The 16395-nt window shown below is 38.4% G+C and overlaps 1 protein-coding gene across 1 annotated transcript in view; it reads right to left on the reverse strand.

Annotated features, from left to right (window-relative positions):
- Positions 1-280: 280 nt before the first annotated feature.
- IL18R1 (interleukin 18 receptor 1) overlaps positions 281-16395 on the reverse strand; it is a 28674-nt gene continuing 12559 nt past the window's right edge. Inside the window, exons 7-14 of the mRNA XM_005444751.3 lie at positions 12431-12608; positions 10604-10757; positions 10024-10086; positions 7608-7764; positions 7290-7423; positions 5764-5925; positions 4839-4997; positions 281-3183 (exon numbers count right to left, since the gene is read on the reverse strand). Of these exons, the coding sequence (XP_005444808.2) occupies positions 2783-3183; positions 4839-4997; positions 5764-5925; positions 7290-7423; positions 7608-7764; positions 10024-10086; positions 10604-10757; positions 12431-12608 (1408 nt within the window). The 3' untranslated portion in view covers positions 281-2782. The remainder of the gene's footprint in view (positions 3184-4838; positions 4998-5763; positions 5926-7289; positions 7424-7607; positions 7765-10023; positions 10087-10603; positions 10758-12430; positions 12609-16395) is intronic.

Below are 16395 nucleotides of genomic sequence, written 5' to 3' on the forward strand. Positions count from 1 at the left end.
AGTACGTGCAAGAGAGACAAGAATCTTCAAGACTGGTGTCTTACAACAGCTATCTCCTCACAGATCCCACCTGCACCCTCCTTTGGAAAATTACGTACTCCGATCATTTGTTTGGATTTTCATTTGTTTAAATTGTTCTACAGTACAAATGAGACTTTTATTGCTTGTGGAGAGCAAGTCTAAACACTTTCTTGCTATTTCTTGCATTTTTTCTTCTTACTATAAGTTTAATTTTTGACACTCACTGCTGTCTAACTGCAGCAAAAATGGAAGCCACAGATGTGGAGAGGAGGAAATAAAGTTTTATTAAGTGCAAAAATGGAACAAAAAAAATGCAATATAAATCACAGAAATTACCCTTTATTACCTTAAACCAACCATCATGTGAATTCACATATAACTTGACATATACATGATCCAGCAAATTGACACAACCAGTCTATACAAGTCCAGTTAACATCTCCTTTTCTCTAGGGACCAGTAAACAAAAAGCAGGTATTTCTAAACCCAGATTAAAGTCAGTAATTCAGGATATATGAGCAGTAAGAATAACATCTGGTGTTAAAATGAGTATGCATATCGTTAACTTCCCTTGTCTCTCTTTACCACTGCATGGGCAGAGGATCAGCTATAGAGATCAAATGACTGTCATGATACCATTCTGTGCAAAAATACTTGCCCTTTTACAGATATTGAGTAGTTCCTTGTACTACATCTGAATGTCAGCTTTCTGGCATTCAAACAACTCCTCTGTTATTCTGTAAAACCTCAGTGCTGTCAAATCCTATATGGTCTCACGGTCTTCCAGGTACAGCTTCATGAGATATAGCAGGTACATGCAGTCACATCATTTCTCTAAACGGAGGTGAGGGGGCATTCATGGCAGATTCAATCTCAGTTTATAGCAGCTGATTCTCATAGATGGTAGGCTCAGTCCACAGCTTTTAACAAACCATGTGCACTATCCATATTCACATGCGTAGTGTAACACATTTGACACTTTATCTTATTGGGCAATACGCTGATGACAGCATATGAAAAATGATGGGGCTGAGGAGCAAGTTTAACACCTCAGTTAAGTACCAGGAAAGTTACTAAATTTTCTGTCAGCTGTTTGGCCAAGAAATGGATGTGCCCAGTATGTCTGATGGCGTTTCTGAAGTAGGGGCAATCACTAGTCCTACAGGAGAATGTTGAAACTGGTCTGTGATTACAAATCACAGGAAACACTGGTACAGAAGAACTGAACCTTGAGAAAGATTTGGAAATGTGAAGAGACACATATCTACAGAGCAGAAATCCTCTTCAGTAAAATCTTAAACGAGAGAACATCTTTTGCCTAACTACCATATTTCAGTAGCTCGTTAGTTGCCTGACAGAAAGCAGGAGACCTCTTGGAGCTGATCTGAAGGACACCACAGATGCAGGCCTTACTGCTTTGCTCCTTGCCATCTGTGTGTTAACCTGGCAACTGTGTTGTCTCCATTTTGTAAATCAACATTCAGCCTCTACTTTTACCTGAACATCTGTCAGAAACTGTGCTTTTTTACAGAATATTTGACAAACAAGGAGGTATTTCATTCTCATGAATCTTGAGATATTGCCATGACACTCAGAAGTCCAATTATGTTCTCAAGTGCACTAAGAAGGTAATGCAGCTCCATCACTACAGCTGCATGAATTAAGTGTCAGTGTCAAAGAGGTGCCTCCTTAGAACCACCATTAGCTGAATGCAAGACAGATACTGAGCCTTTATGGTCTCCTAGCGAACTGACAGATCTTCCAAAATGATTCTCCAATGATTTCTTCCCATTGGTGGAGGAAATACAGTTCCATTTTATCCAGGAATTTATGTCAGAATCTTATCTTCTGATGGGTAACTAATAATAAGGGAGGAGTACCATGGTTTTGAATGGCAGTACTAACTTAGTTTTAAAAAACAAAGTACAAGTGTTCCAAAGGGTTAGAAGTATATGTACAGACCAAAGATCTCACTTCCATGTAAATCCCCTACATCCCTCAGCTGAAGACAATTCAGGGCATATTGTAGATATCAGTATCTATGACCAAAATACTATCATCTCTATCCCATGCACCTCTTCTCCCTGCCAAAATGAGCATTTATGGTATTCTCAGTGAAATAGGAGGATGGAAACAGTCTTTACCATTCCTCCAAATAATTCCCATTTGGCTTGTCCAGACCATGTACAACTCAGTAGTGAATACTGTTAGCCCAGCCAAATCTGCCCTACTCTTTCTAACCTCCCTTTTCCCTGCTTTCACTTGACTTTCCTGATTGACATTGCCCAAAGCCTGCACGCCAAGCTCTCTAGGGCAGGAACCGTTTGGACCTACTCCCAAGCAGAATCCTTAACAATATACAAAATAAAAAACTAAGAGCATCTAAGTAATAATACCTTGCAAATACTGTTAAATTTATTGAGAGACTTCAAAAAGTATGCAAGTATAACTGACATAATTCTACATTACTGGAAAATGTGAAATAAACATGTTTTTCATTTTGCTTTGTGCCATGCAGTAAGTCCTTAGCAGAATGCAATTTCTGCTCCTTGTTCAGATTGCTGAGGAAACTCTCTTTGGGATAGCATTTAGCATTGGGGTTAGCATTGTCCTAGCCACTGTAACAGTTTTTACATTCTTCTTAGATCTCAGACTTTGCCTCTTATGAGCACTATCATCCCAAAGTAAGTGTGCAGTTTGTATTTTCTATTAGTTAGCAAAATGCACAGTTTTCAGCAGCATCTTCTGTCTCCAGATTCGTTTATATGACTGCATTACAGTCACAGCCCTCAGTGCGTGGTTGAGTCACTTCTGAACCTAAGTCAAAATTATTATAATGCCCTTTGGTGTTTATCTTGGTAGGTTTTGCTGGCATCAGGTACCGAAGGTTCTTCCAGAATCTGGAATTCAAGGGAAGAGATTTATCCTTTTTCCACTTCACAACCCTCTTTGAAGGTAAAAGAGACAGTGATTGTGGCAAGAATTTGTAGTCACTTATAGGCATATATTCAATTAATATGATCTTAGTTTTTCTCTCAACTAGGGCTTTATGCAGTCCACTCTCAAGTTCATATATAGCTCTGTCAGAAACGTAGTTCTGGCTCAGTATAATGATTAATCTTCGGCTTTTGTCAATAGATGAATGGATATCATCAACAACCGCTGCAAATTAAAGATAAATGTGTTATTAAACTAAATTGAAAGGACAGCCACTGAGTCAACTTACCCTTTAACAATCACACATGTACCAAAAATGTTCCTCTTATAAAGTGACATCATGTAAGCATCCTGTCCCTATGAAGAGATTAATACACATTGCAGATTAAGAGTCTGCAAGAACTATCTCAAGAATGGCCAAAGCTTTGTTCTCTGGGGCAGACAAAAACCTACATACAATCTCCAGCTACCCTAGACAGCTGTCTGTCAGTAGTCACACAGATAGAAGATGACAGCAAAATTTATTTTTCCTCCAACTAGAGATCTCTTTGCTCTTTTGTAACAGATACCATTGGAGTGATTCCACAAAAAACCACCAACAGCAACCTCTCTCTAAATATTCAGTAGCCCTCAGGTTACACTTTCCTTTACATCACCAAATACCCAAATCTATTGCCAGTAATCCAAAACTGAGACTAGCATGTGATGATAGAATGAGCTCCAACTGTGTTTTAATTCCATGACTTTCGTCATGACAAGCCATGACTGACATCAAATGGTGATACCTTTCAGACACCCATGCACCAAACTGAACTCACACACACAATTTCCTGTGCTTGCTTCAGCACCGTGGGACAAGATCTACAGAGACCACAGATCTAGAAAACATGCCTTACAGGGAAAGGCAAAGTAAATTGCAGGAGTAACCTAAAGAAGAGAAAACTGAGAGGAGAAGGAGGCTGACAACAGTATTACAGCACACCAAAGGCTCCTGTACATAGAAAGAAATACTCTGTTTTCCATAATGGTTGAGACCACAGAAAAGGAAATAAGCTCAAACTATAGGAAGGAAATAAGCTAAGACTACTGAAAGAACCAGATTGAACACTTCAAAAAGCCTTTTTTTAATACTTAAGGAGAGAGAATAACTGGGAAAAATGGTTTGGGAGAGCTGTGGCAACTCTCAGGTTAGAAAAATATGTCAAGAATGGATACAAGGAGACAAGATCCTGCCTTGTGAAGAAGGCTGCCTGACCTTACTGTTCTGTGTTTTCAACAATGAAATCCTATTCCTCAGCTGGATCTTTGTGCTAAGTGGAATCCCCCCAGTATCTTTATTCCAAGCATCTGCAAAAGGCCATCTATCCATAGGCCGTTTAGAGAAACAAATTTCGATTTTCTCATTTCTATTTTGTTATGGAACCCATTACATTCACAAAGTAGTTTCAACCCCACCACAAACATACAAGTTACCTGAGATTAACTAGTACCAGAGACACCAGCTGCTTTGTGCAGTAAATGTGAGTTCATTTTTAGGTGCCTGCTCTCAGTGAAAGCAGGGCAAGAGCACTATTACTTTGAAACATCTGACATCTTCTGTGTTCTCACCTTAACTTTCTCCATGTGAGCTTTCTCGTCTGTCTTGGTTCTGTGTAATTAAAGATGTGTGTGTGTATGTGCCTAGGTGTATATGAATTCATAAATATATCTATAGAATATTTAAAATGTGTGCATGTGAACTTTGCATGCACATGGTCTAGATTAGATGAAAAATGTAGCATTTCAATGCACATTTGACAGAATTCCTTCTAATTACAGACTTTTACCTTTGTGTGAAAATGATGTGCTGATTTAATGAGCAGAATATTCAATACACTTACCTCCTCCAGGGGATATATCCCTCTCAAATATACATAACTTGTACCCAAAGTTTTCTTCTAATATCATGGGTAATATCTTCAAAGCAAATTCTCGCTCTTCTTCAGTAGGAGAAACACAGTCTTTCAGGTAAGACACAAATGCATCATATTCTTTTCCATCTGGAAAGAAATCACCAGTTGTTGGCTTGTTAGCAACCATTAGAAATACAGTATCTGATCCACCATTCTGGTTTTCAAAGTTATTGTCTCAGTAGCAAAGCATCTAGAAACTCCTGCTCTTTCCTTTGATACCCTGAACAGTCTGCAAACAAGCAAACAAAAAAGATCCTGGATCAATTTAAATTTGATATAAAAGATTCTGATAGCATTTGGCAAATACTTGAAAATAACATATCCTTTCTACATTAAGGGGTTTTTTTTAAAAAAAAACAGATTAATTTAATCCGTTAATGTCACATTTGTGATGATCAAGAAAATTGTGTCTGTAACCTGATAAGAATGCTATTTAAGTGATATTGCAGATTTCCACATTTATTTTGCTCTTTGTCTATGACTATTAAGTATTTCTGTAAAATGGGTACTGGAAAAGCAGAATAAACTAATTTATTTTTTAAGTATAAGAGTACACCATGGATATGACAGAACAGAGTGCATCTGGACAGTATCTGACCATGTCTTTTCCATTACCTGCTCCAGAGGCAGCTTCTTCACTGTGTTTATCTGCTGTTACTGCCCCAGGTGTATAACAAACTCACTTAAGCACCTGACCATCAAGTTCTCTTTTACATATTCTTTGCTGTTTCTATTCACAAAAGTCATTGATTTATTTTTTCTCTTCCTCAAAGATGATTGTTTTGTAGACCCCACCAGAAACTATTTTGTAATCAATACACTTATTTCCGAGTTAGCATTAGCCAAGTCATACCTCCAGCAGTGTCATCTTTTCTACATATGTGCCTATAAAACAGGACTAAGTCGACTCTAAACATCACACAGATGAACACCACAGCTACAGCAACACATGGAAATAGCACAGCAAGGACCATTCCGGTTGTAAATATGTGCACAGGCAGATCTCGGGCGTACCCTGTAAAACAGAAACCCAGGAAATCATAGCCTTAATACGGAGTATTATATGACAAGATTACTGTGTTCAATACTGACAGCATCTTGAAATCACTCCAAAAAATCACAGTGTTGATGTGAATCCTTTCCTGCTAATACTTCAAGCACATATGCATGCCATTTGCCCTGAGATGGAGAACTACAGAACATGGATTACTGTGAAAACTGGAGAAACAATCTTGCATGCATTCACGCACCTTCCACTTACATAAATAAACTATATGTGGGATCAAGACTGACACTACAGACCCTTATAGATGTACGAACTGGTGGTCACCCACTTTTATGATGTTTTTTCTTCAGGTTCTTTATTATTTCCTGTTATTCTTTGCCTTTCACCCCTCTCAGTCCATTCATAACACTCCTTAATCTCTAAGTCCCATTTAATACCTTTGGCCAAGGTAGGGTTAGTGGGTTTTTTTTCCTGTCTCTAGTCCCTTTCAGGTTTTGGTGGGTTTTTTTCTTAATTATTATTCTGTTACCTTTGTCTTTTTAGTTACAAATACGTATTTTTAACACTTAAATCTTTGTGAAGTCTTTGTGAAAGCACTGTTAAGTCACGCTCATTGTGGTCTGTATTTCATTTGCTTTATTATATGCATCATCTTTTTACTAGTTTATTTTCACATATTCCCAGTGAAGCTTGGAAAGGTCTGCAAGAGATGGAAAATAAAAAGGTAATGTCCATTTTCCATGAACCTCCAGGCTGCCTGGACTATGGTAGAGTCTAGGTAGCTTTCCATAGCTAGAAGAAAAGAGTCCCTGACAAGAGAGAAACCATCAACTAGAACATTTCAGGAATTATTAGGACTATAAAAGATTGGTCTTTCCAGAGGATGAAAAAAACAAACAAACAAAAAACCAAAACCAACCAAACAAACCCTCAGATTTTAATTTTAGAAAGAGCTGCTTAATAAACAAAGTGATCAAACAGCAGATTCTGGGCTGCGCTGAGCTTTGGGTACTTAACCCCTGTGATCCCACCAATCTGATCAGTAGGAGAGCACAGTCATGGGATCTAACAAAGTACCACCCAGGGATCTGTCAGCCTCCCCAGCTGTGTCCACAGCAGCATCGGTTGAACTATGGAGCCCTCACACAGCTGCTCTAGCAGATATGGCAGCAACCCCCTGCTGCCCCTGTCTCAGAGCAGGAGGAATCACCCAGGGGGTTGTTAGGTCCAGCACCAGATGGACCAGGGCCTCCACAAGCACACAGAACATCATGGAGAGATGTCCTGAAATCAGTACCCGGCCCTCAGGATTGAGAAGGCTGGCATGATTAATAACTATGTCTGAGAAGTGTGATTCATAGATAATAGCATACTTTTCTTCAGTTTCACATTTTTTATTTGTGTTCTTCCATCAGCTTGCAACATGCAGGTGAAATTATGATGGATGTCCCCTTCCGTTACTTCTTTAATCCGCAGTAGCCTTGTGACGTAGAACTTGTTTCCCAGCCTGCAACAAGGAGTGGTGTAAGCAACACTGTACAGATAGTACAGAAACCTACAACCAGCTAAGAGGCAGATTTTGAGGAAAAAGTTCAAAAGTAACCCCAGACAGGATTTACTGAATTTACAGTTCCACAAGTGCAGGACATTATCACATACAAACAAAAGTGCAGTATTTTCAGGAAACCTACTGTAATCTTTTGAACTCTTCTTCACATATTGAAGGTTCGTTCTCGGGGATACCTGTGCATTTTTCTGGAAACTTGTCATTAATTAACCAATAGAGGCTGGCATCTTCTTGCATATAATAACTCAAGAAACCTGTGCAATTGAGTATCTCTTCTTTACCTAAACAAAGCATAACATAGGAAGACCTAGTCAGAAGTAACAATCATGTTCACAGTGCAGTAAAATCTCAGCTTTCCAGGCAACATATCCCATGAGCTGTGCTCCTTTCTGGACTTCATAGTCCCTGCACGTTTCATAGGTGTTCCACCTGCACTGGTGGTAGCTTCTGCAGCCATGCACAGGGCTCTGCTGCACCCTGATGCAGTGACAGCCATCCACTGTTTTCTCTCAGATAAACTGTCACAGACAGAAGAGTTCAAATAGGCCAGAGAATTCCAGGATTCAGAGAATACAGGGAGTTGGACTTGGTGATCCTTGTGAGTCCTTTCAACTTGAGATAGTCTATGATTCTATGAACTAGACAGTTCTACAGGCAGAGAACAGGAGAGGACAATCCATCACTAGTGGGCCAGGTAAAAATAAGTAACCGCTAAGGGGAATTATAACCAACTGATTATAGTAACTAAACTATACACTTTTGCTCAATAAAACCAAAACCTGTTAGAGCCCCTGCTGAAGTCTCACAGAAGAAATTCTCACCCCAGCACCACACCTGGAAATCAGCATAATCCTGAACATATGAACAAGTCAGTCAGTCAGCCACTTTGTACCATTTCAAAGCACGAGTTGGAAGTGACAGGAAACACCTCATAGAGTCCAGTTAACTATAACAGCCAAACTAAAAAGACAACTATACACTTGGGAGAAGTGCAGGAAGAAGGCTGCAGCTCTGGAGTGTAAGATCTGATGATTTGCAAGGCATTTTATTTTAAACATTGTCATCAGAAACTTGACCTGAGCTTAGCAGCAGCTTTACACCACCTTTTCTAGGTTACGCCAGCATCATTTCCAGGGAACACACTCAGAACACCCTTTATTAATCCACAAAAGACACATGTTAGTTCTTGTTCAGGCCATCATGCACAAATGCTTTCCAGAAAGTGAGGCCTGCCCAGGAATTCTCTAAGGGCACACATTACAAACTGACTCCTCAAGATTTATCAGAGTGGATGCTTGCAGGGGAACTGCTTAAGAATCTTTAAAGCAGGATCCAGTTGAAAATCTGCTCGTCTTAGAAATCCAAATCACAGTTGCACAGATTGAAACACAGACCTAAACTTCTAGTACTATCTACCTTGCAACTCTAGCTCTTTTACCATACACAGCTGTTTTCAGGGAAATATAGAACACCATCTAAACAATGACAGGTTCAACAGAACATGGACCCAGCTCATCCAAAATTCCCTTCACTGTCCGCCATGCCATCTGTCTCAACACTCAGCAGGTAGTTCTATGACCTTATGAAATGATCTTATCAAGGCAGATAAAGGATGGAAGACAAGTGGTTCATAATCATTTGATGCAGCCTTCTAAGGATGGGGACAAGCATAGTAAGTGGGAAGAACTGTGCAGGAAGGGTGTAGTGGTAGGTTGGGAGACATGAGGCAACACAGGATTGAGGTACTATCATTAGAAAAAGGACCTACCAACTGGTATTTGTAGGAAGGAAGGACAAGTAGCATCTGAGGTCCTGGCTGAGCAAATGAGATACATGTATGAGCAACAGAGGAGGTGGATATGATTTTTCAAACTTGAAAAGGAAAGAATAGGTAACCAGATGGGAGAAGCCCTCAAGGACAGAGGAGGAAAAAGACAGGTGAATTTCTGTTTTTAAAAATTAATTACAGCCTCACAAAATCCTGGATCCTGTCCAACACTGTGTGAAGCCTGCAGACCATGTTATCTAACCTATTCCCAGCTAGAAGCACAGTTAAGATCTTGGCTTTTGACAATATAACTAATTCTTTGCAGCAGTGACGGATCTTGATGCTCACGTTGCCAGGACTGGCAGCCCTCACAGTTCTCATTTCCCTGCAGAATAACATCCTCAGGTACATCAATTATTAAGGGGATTACTCATTATTGCTGTTCACTGAGCAAACCAGATGTCTTTCACACATTGCCCCGTGGGGTTTGCTATCTACAAGAGAAAGCCACAGAGAGATGGTTTACCATCACATCCACTTTCCCTTGCTGGTCATAGCAGCGACCTCAGCTTCTGCCTCTGTAAAAGGGTACATTTAGCATGGAATACACTAGGCAAAACATAACTAGATGGGAGAACCGATCAGATTCAGGAGGGTGCACAGACAATTGTTTGTTTGATTACACTTAACCAGACCATCAAACATAAAGGCATCAAAACAGAAGCATATATAACCAGTGGCAACCATGAAGATTCTTGTATTAATTTCATACCTATTTCTGTTTCAATTTCTTCATTGTGGCCAACTATCTCTGAAGTTACAGCCTCTGGTGCATCTAAAATACAAAGAAGAATTGCTATTGAAGTAATAGCTTGCTTACATTCTACCACAGTAAAAATTACATATTTGCTTTATTTCTAAAACTAATCATATACACTCCACTGAATTCAAAGAACAATATCTGGACTCTGGCATTATTGAGTAGTTTAAAACACACTATGTAATGTTGCACTTTTTTTCACATGCATATATGTACAGTGCACAAATTGCAATGGCTGGAAAGGCTCTTCCCCAAACCCCTTCATAAGTTTGCATGACTCACAGCAGCTATTATTGGAAAGAAAAAAAAAAACTCCCTCAGGGAAAACATACTAAAAAAATTTTCCAAAACTGGTATGTCATAGAAAATTCTTCTTCTGCTTTTTTTTTATTTTTTAAATTGTTGTAAAATAGTTTAGATTACCAGATTCGATCAGCCTTGTACATATTCATCAAAACAGAACTGTAATTAAAAACCTCCATTGTAAAGAGAACCAGAAAGCCTGCTTCAGTATTTCAGAAAGGTTCCTTACCTTCTTCTACAAGCAGCTTAATTGTATTTGTGCTGTGGTATATCTTTCCTTTATGACTGATTAAAATTTTACAGGTATATATCCCAGAGTGCTGTACTGTTAAGGTTTTAAAATCCAGTTCCCGCTCTGTTTCGTTTTCATAGTTCACACAGTCCTGCATCAGTAAAGGCAGAGAATACTATTCTGTAGCAAACACGCATTCAAAACCTTAAAGAAGTGAAAAATTATTTTTGAAACAAAGTGTCACCATCACTCTTTCACTATCTTGGTGATATTTATCTGACCCAAAAGAAGTGGGGACCCAATTTTCAGTCACGGTCACTTAAAAGCAACATGTAAACATTTAGCCTGTAAGAAGCTGAGAGCACTGCAATTCCACACAAGCATCTGAGTATGAAAATATCATATCTGGAATTTAAATGCACGCATCTTTTTTTTTTTTTTTTTTTTAATGATGGCTTGATTCACCTGCTTGTGGCCAAAAGTTGTCTAGACATATGAGGAACTTTCCAGGTTAAAGCAAAATGCCTCAACAACAGGGAAAGTGACCATCTCAGAGGGTGACAAGAGTTGGGCTCACATTTGTTTGCCCTCCCTATCCCCCAAAACAAACTGCTTTGTTGTTTGTTTTTTTTTTTTTTTAACTCATAGCACACGCTGAGTGAAATGTCCTGTGAAAATGCAGCGATATTTGGTTCTCATCTAAATTACCTTAGGTCAAGAAGGGAAATGATCAGCAGTGGAAATCGTCCAGGGAATGGACATTTCCTGGATGCATATGCTTACTACCAGGCTCTTACACAAAAGGCACCCCTGTTTTATCTCAGCTTAGGGTGTGATAGTAAGACTGAAAATTTTAACCCAATCAAGCACCAAAGGATATTTAGGTACAAGGGTGGGTGCTTCCTATGTCTCACACAGTATTAGGCATTAAAATATTAGACGTCAGTATACTCAACTTATCCATGAAAGAGATCAGTCTGGGGTATGGTGCTTTACTGAGGAAAACATATCCACCTATGGCCCTATCCATCAATGGTCCTGTCCTCGCAGGCCACAAAGGACAAGGAAGCAGGGCTGTGGCTCATTCTGCCAGACAGAATCCAGATGCCCATACTTAAGTGGCCAAAATCCCTTCCTGAAATGGATTCAGTGTGGAGTGAACAGCATCTGTTACTCCAGCCAGGACACCTGAGAGGAATAAGGAGCGCTGGTCAAGGCAATGCATAGGGACAGAGTGGAAGAAACCTATTCTATGTGCTTCATCCAACAGTTAAGCACAACACCCCAGTTGCAGGTGTTTACACAACTGTCATCTATGCTCTGGCAAAAGCTGGTAGACAGAAGAGGGATGATTTGCCTAAAATGAACAGAACTGGATTGGTTACACATTCTGTAAAAAGAGTTCAGAACCAGCAAAACTGAAAAGTTTGCAATTACTTTACAAGCACATGCCAACTGTAAAACAATTATCTTGACACCTCATTTAGTGTCAGGATAATATCTGAATCAGTGAAGCAGCAGCTGGCTAAAACAGCTGCTGGCTAAATTAGCAAAAAGACATGGACATCACACCTGTAGCCATTCCAAACTACCAGCTTATTAGTAACTTCTGAGTATAGGTACATTTTTCTAAAAAATCTGAGAACAGAGAAAAAATTCCTTTTGTATATCTTTCTAAAAGTTTTTTTTCCCTAATAACTGAGAAATTAAAGCTTTACAAGGTTTGTAGATGCTTCTAAAAATTTGTTTCTAATTAATTTTTCCTGCAATCAGATGTTTTGTTTCTATAGCCAATGATTTGAGTGACAGTGTTTCAATAATTACCTTGTACCATGTTACGCTGTCATTTTCATTGACAGACAAATCACTGCATTTCAGTGAATGACCAGTTCCAGCATTTTTAATTTCTGTAGTTAAATGATTTTTGTTGAAACAGCTGCTTTTATTTCTTTGAAGTACATTCAAGGTCCACTTTTGAATTGTGAAATTTTGTTTTCCATTGCTATGAAAAAAAAAATTAGCAGTCAGTTTTAGGAGCTTTTTAAAGGAATGTTGCTTAGTGAGTTACACAACAAAATACAAATAAATTCTTCAATACCTCTGTTAGGTAAAAAGTATACCTATTCTGACCTAATTATTTATATTTTCCTTTATTACTTTTCCACCCCCAAGTACATGTTACTTCCCATTAAAAAAAGAGGTTATCTAAACCAAACCATCTATCACAAAATATTTGACAATACAATTATATCTATGAAATATGAAAATCTATGCTATATCAACCAGAACAAGGATGCAGCAATCTATGGCATCATGTATAGTTACAAGTGAGCATAAGAGTTTTAGGACCTTGAATCAGCTAGATATTTTGCAGGTTTAATCTCCCTACAAGTTGCTAAGGTTTAAAGCTGTAAGTGAAAAATATATTTGTAAAATATGTCAAAAAACAGATGGGCAACCCTACTACTATTCACAAAGCGACACTATTTATTGTTTGATACTGTGCAGACAGTCACTGATATTTTGGAAATATTTCTAAACTACACAAGTCTCATTAATTACAGAATCCCTTATGGATTCAAGCATGTCTGCAAAACAAGGCATTTTGGAAAGGATTCATCTCCTTGTCTTTCAGTCTGCACTGATCAGAGATCTACAGCATCTGGCTACCCCAGGTTGACTGGAAGAGCCAGGAACTACCGATTCTAAAGTGTCCCATGCAGTATCTGTAAAAGATCAGATAAATATGCTCCAAAAATGCCTCTTTTGAATATCTAGGAGCTGACCATTGTCATTCAGATATCTACTACGTTCTATCCACATATTCCTCTAAAGAATCAGATTATAGCTGTGAGTTATTTCACTGCTGGATATGTCCAAATAAATGAACACCAAGGGAAAAGAAGCTGGAGGACTTCTGGCTTAAGTTCAGCAAAGCTGGCCAGATTTTGGCAAAGTTAGTGTTTAAGAGAATGTTGTATGCTGCTGCAAGTAAATGGGTGAGATTTTTCAATTAGTGCATAAAGCTCTCATTTTTACTGAGCAAGCAAGGTCTGACAAAGCAAAAGAAGCAATCACAGAGCGCTTCCCTCCAGCATCAGTCATATCTTCATAAGTATGTCTGAATCTTTCTGTCTCTAAGAAAAAAAAAAAAAAAAAAAAAAAAAGAATCATTCCCAGGAGAACTGAAACTAGTCAAGAATAATTTCAGTGAAAAGGGCTAAGGGGAAAAAGCAGTTAAAATGGAGAAGCAAGCCTAACAAGTCTATCAGCTTAAACACCATTCTTGACTGATATGTCTTTTACTGTTACAAGATTCAGAACTATTAGGACATCGTTTATATGATGAATTTAGCCCAAGTTTTGGTTGGTTCTTTCCTCCCTTTTTAGCTCCCCTCCAACATGATATATTTACGTATTTTGCTCACCCTCTTCACACTGTAGCCCTTTTTCAGCTTACATAGGCTCTCCTTGTTCTCCTTACTTAAGATAGTAATTACTCGTAATTGCAATTGACTATCTAAACCAAAACATAATGGTTTGGTTTCTCTATCAGTTAACTATGGTGTCATAAACAGGAAAAACCTTATCAAAACTTTTTCATCAGAGATGTACTCACATGGGTATTCACGGTGGGTGGAGTCCTTCTCACCTATTCTTCAACATCACATTTACACCTTTAATCAGAGCTACTAATCACAGTCAGCAGTGGGACCACAGTCAATAGTCACCCTTTCAGAGTGCAGTTTATATGACCTATTTTATATGTGTGTTTTAGGACAAGATAATCCGTGCCCCAGAAATGTCTCTCTCTCTCCCTTGTGGTAGGAGAACCTCTTTAGCAGGGGGGTGGACTAGATCATCTTCAGAGGTCCCTTCCAACCCTGACCATTCTGTGATTCTGTAAAGGTACCTTACCTACAGTAAGTTTAGGTGTAGACACAAACATCAGTTTCAATTAATTCTGCTGAGTCTGCATGGTTTTTAGATATCACACTAGTATCTGAAAACTGCTGGAGAGGCATTTATGGATCTAGTCATAAAATACACGATTCTACTATCTAGATCCAACAGGTGGAAGAAAAGGATCAATAAAGCCACATGTTCTCCTCAGCACTGTCACTCCACAGAGGCTTTCTTCTGTGATCATATTTGGTGAAATCACTTCAACAAATATGAGGATTTCACACAAAGTGGATTAAGATATTCTACCTGATGAGCCAAAATCTGGCAAAGGGCAGCTCCCTGGAAGGTGACAAAATCATACCTATGCAAACTAAGATGAATTTGGCTTAGATAATTTCTAATTGTCTGCCATATACATGTTTTTCAACAAAAAAAAATGCATTAAGTTGTATTGTTTGAACTGCTAGTGTCTCAGCTGTTTTATTTCCATCTTGGTTTCCACTTGCTGAGATTCTTTAATGATAATTTGCAGGGAACAAAACCATTTCTGGCTTAACAGCCTTTCAATTCCCCCCACCAAACCCACCAAGAAGGAACAACAACTAGCTTGACTAAGGAGGTGATACAGGGAAGTGAAAGCCCTTATAGAATATAAAACAAGTTTACTTGATACATAGCCAACTCTAAAGTCATCCCTTAGCTATTTCACTGCAACAAGAAGACAGTGTTATCTCAATATTTCAACCTACTGCAAGAAACTGTCACTCTGTCTTCCAACCTACAGTATTAACTCTAAATGTGTGTGTTCCCACTGCTTTCAACTGTTCTGAACACAGTGAAAAAGTGAGCAGTATCAGGGTCTTAAATAGTGTCATGTGTTTATCATGGATCTCTGTACTTTCATTTTTTCCAGGAACCTGTAAGTTCCCTCAGTTTCACGGTCACCACCACAGAGCAATCAGATGACCTGCTTTTTTGTATTCTGGTTTTTTCTTTGATAACCACAGGATATAGGCTATGAAAAAAACATACAAATTAGAAATCCTGCCAGAGATGTCTGACACTGTTTTTCTGCTTACCACTCCCACTACAAGTGCACATGAAATCCTTTATAGTCAAGAAATGTTGCTGAAGAAGGACACACTCAGGCTTACAGGTGTTGTCTATTAATTCCTGAATTTATATCCTAAGTCTACTACACTAACAAACACACATAAACACATCAATGCATACACGTGCACACTTTAGATATCTATGTTATGTCTCAGCAGGACACTTCTGCTTTAACTGGAAAACTTCTGATTCTTCTTTAAGTCAAAAATAAGTGGATAATACACCATAAAAACATTGTTACACCATTTTCACCTTTTGCTTTTTGCATATTGTCAGTTGTAACAGATCAGAAAAAAATCCCTAAATTTAATTTGTTTGCAAAATCTGTCAACATGTGTTCTCTTTTCTTGAAAATCTGCAAAATTATATTTAATTAAATTATATTTAGTTGTCACTTTGTTCACTAAAAACTGCCTACACAGTTATAAGTACTCTAAAAATAATTTATCATATGGCTTCCAAATAGTTCTCCAAATTAAATAGTTGGGGGGAAAAAAACCCCAAAAAACTTAGAATGCCTGCTTCCAAAACCAGAACTTTAACCTATTACAAATGCTCTGAAATGACACTAATTCCATTCTAATTGTCATTCTTATTAAATCTTAAACCAATTTAGTATTTCACAATAGCCCACAAGTTTTCCCTATCCATAGAGACTACTAAAAGTCCTCTGTCTCTGCAGAAAACCACTTCTGCAAATAATCTGTGTTTTCTGAAATGTAACTTCTTTAATATGTTTGCCAGTAGTGACAACCGTCATATAAACTAAA

This window comes from Falco cherrug, chromosome 2 (genome assembly GCF_023634085.1).
Source record: "Falco cherrug isolate bFalChe1 chromosome 2, bFalChe1.pri, whole genome shotgun sequence".
Classification (NCBI taxonomy): Eukaryota; Metazoa; Chordata; class Aves; order Falconiformes; family Falconidae; genus Falco; species Falco cherrug.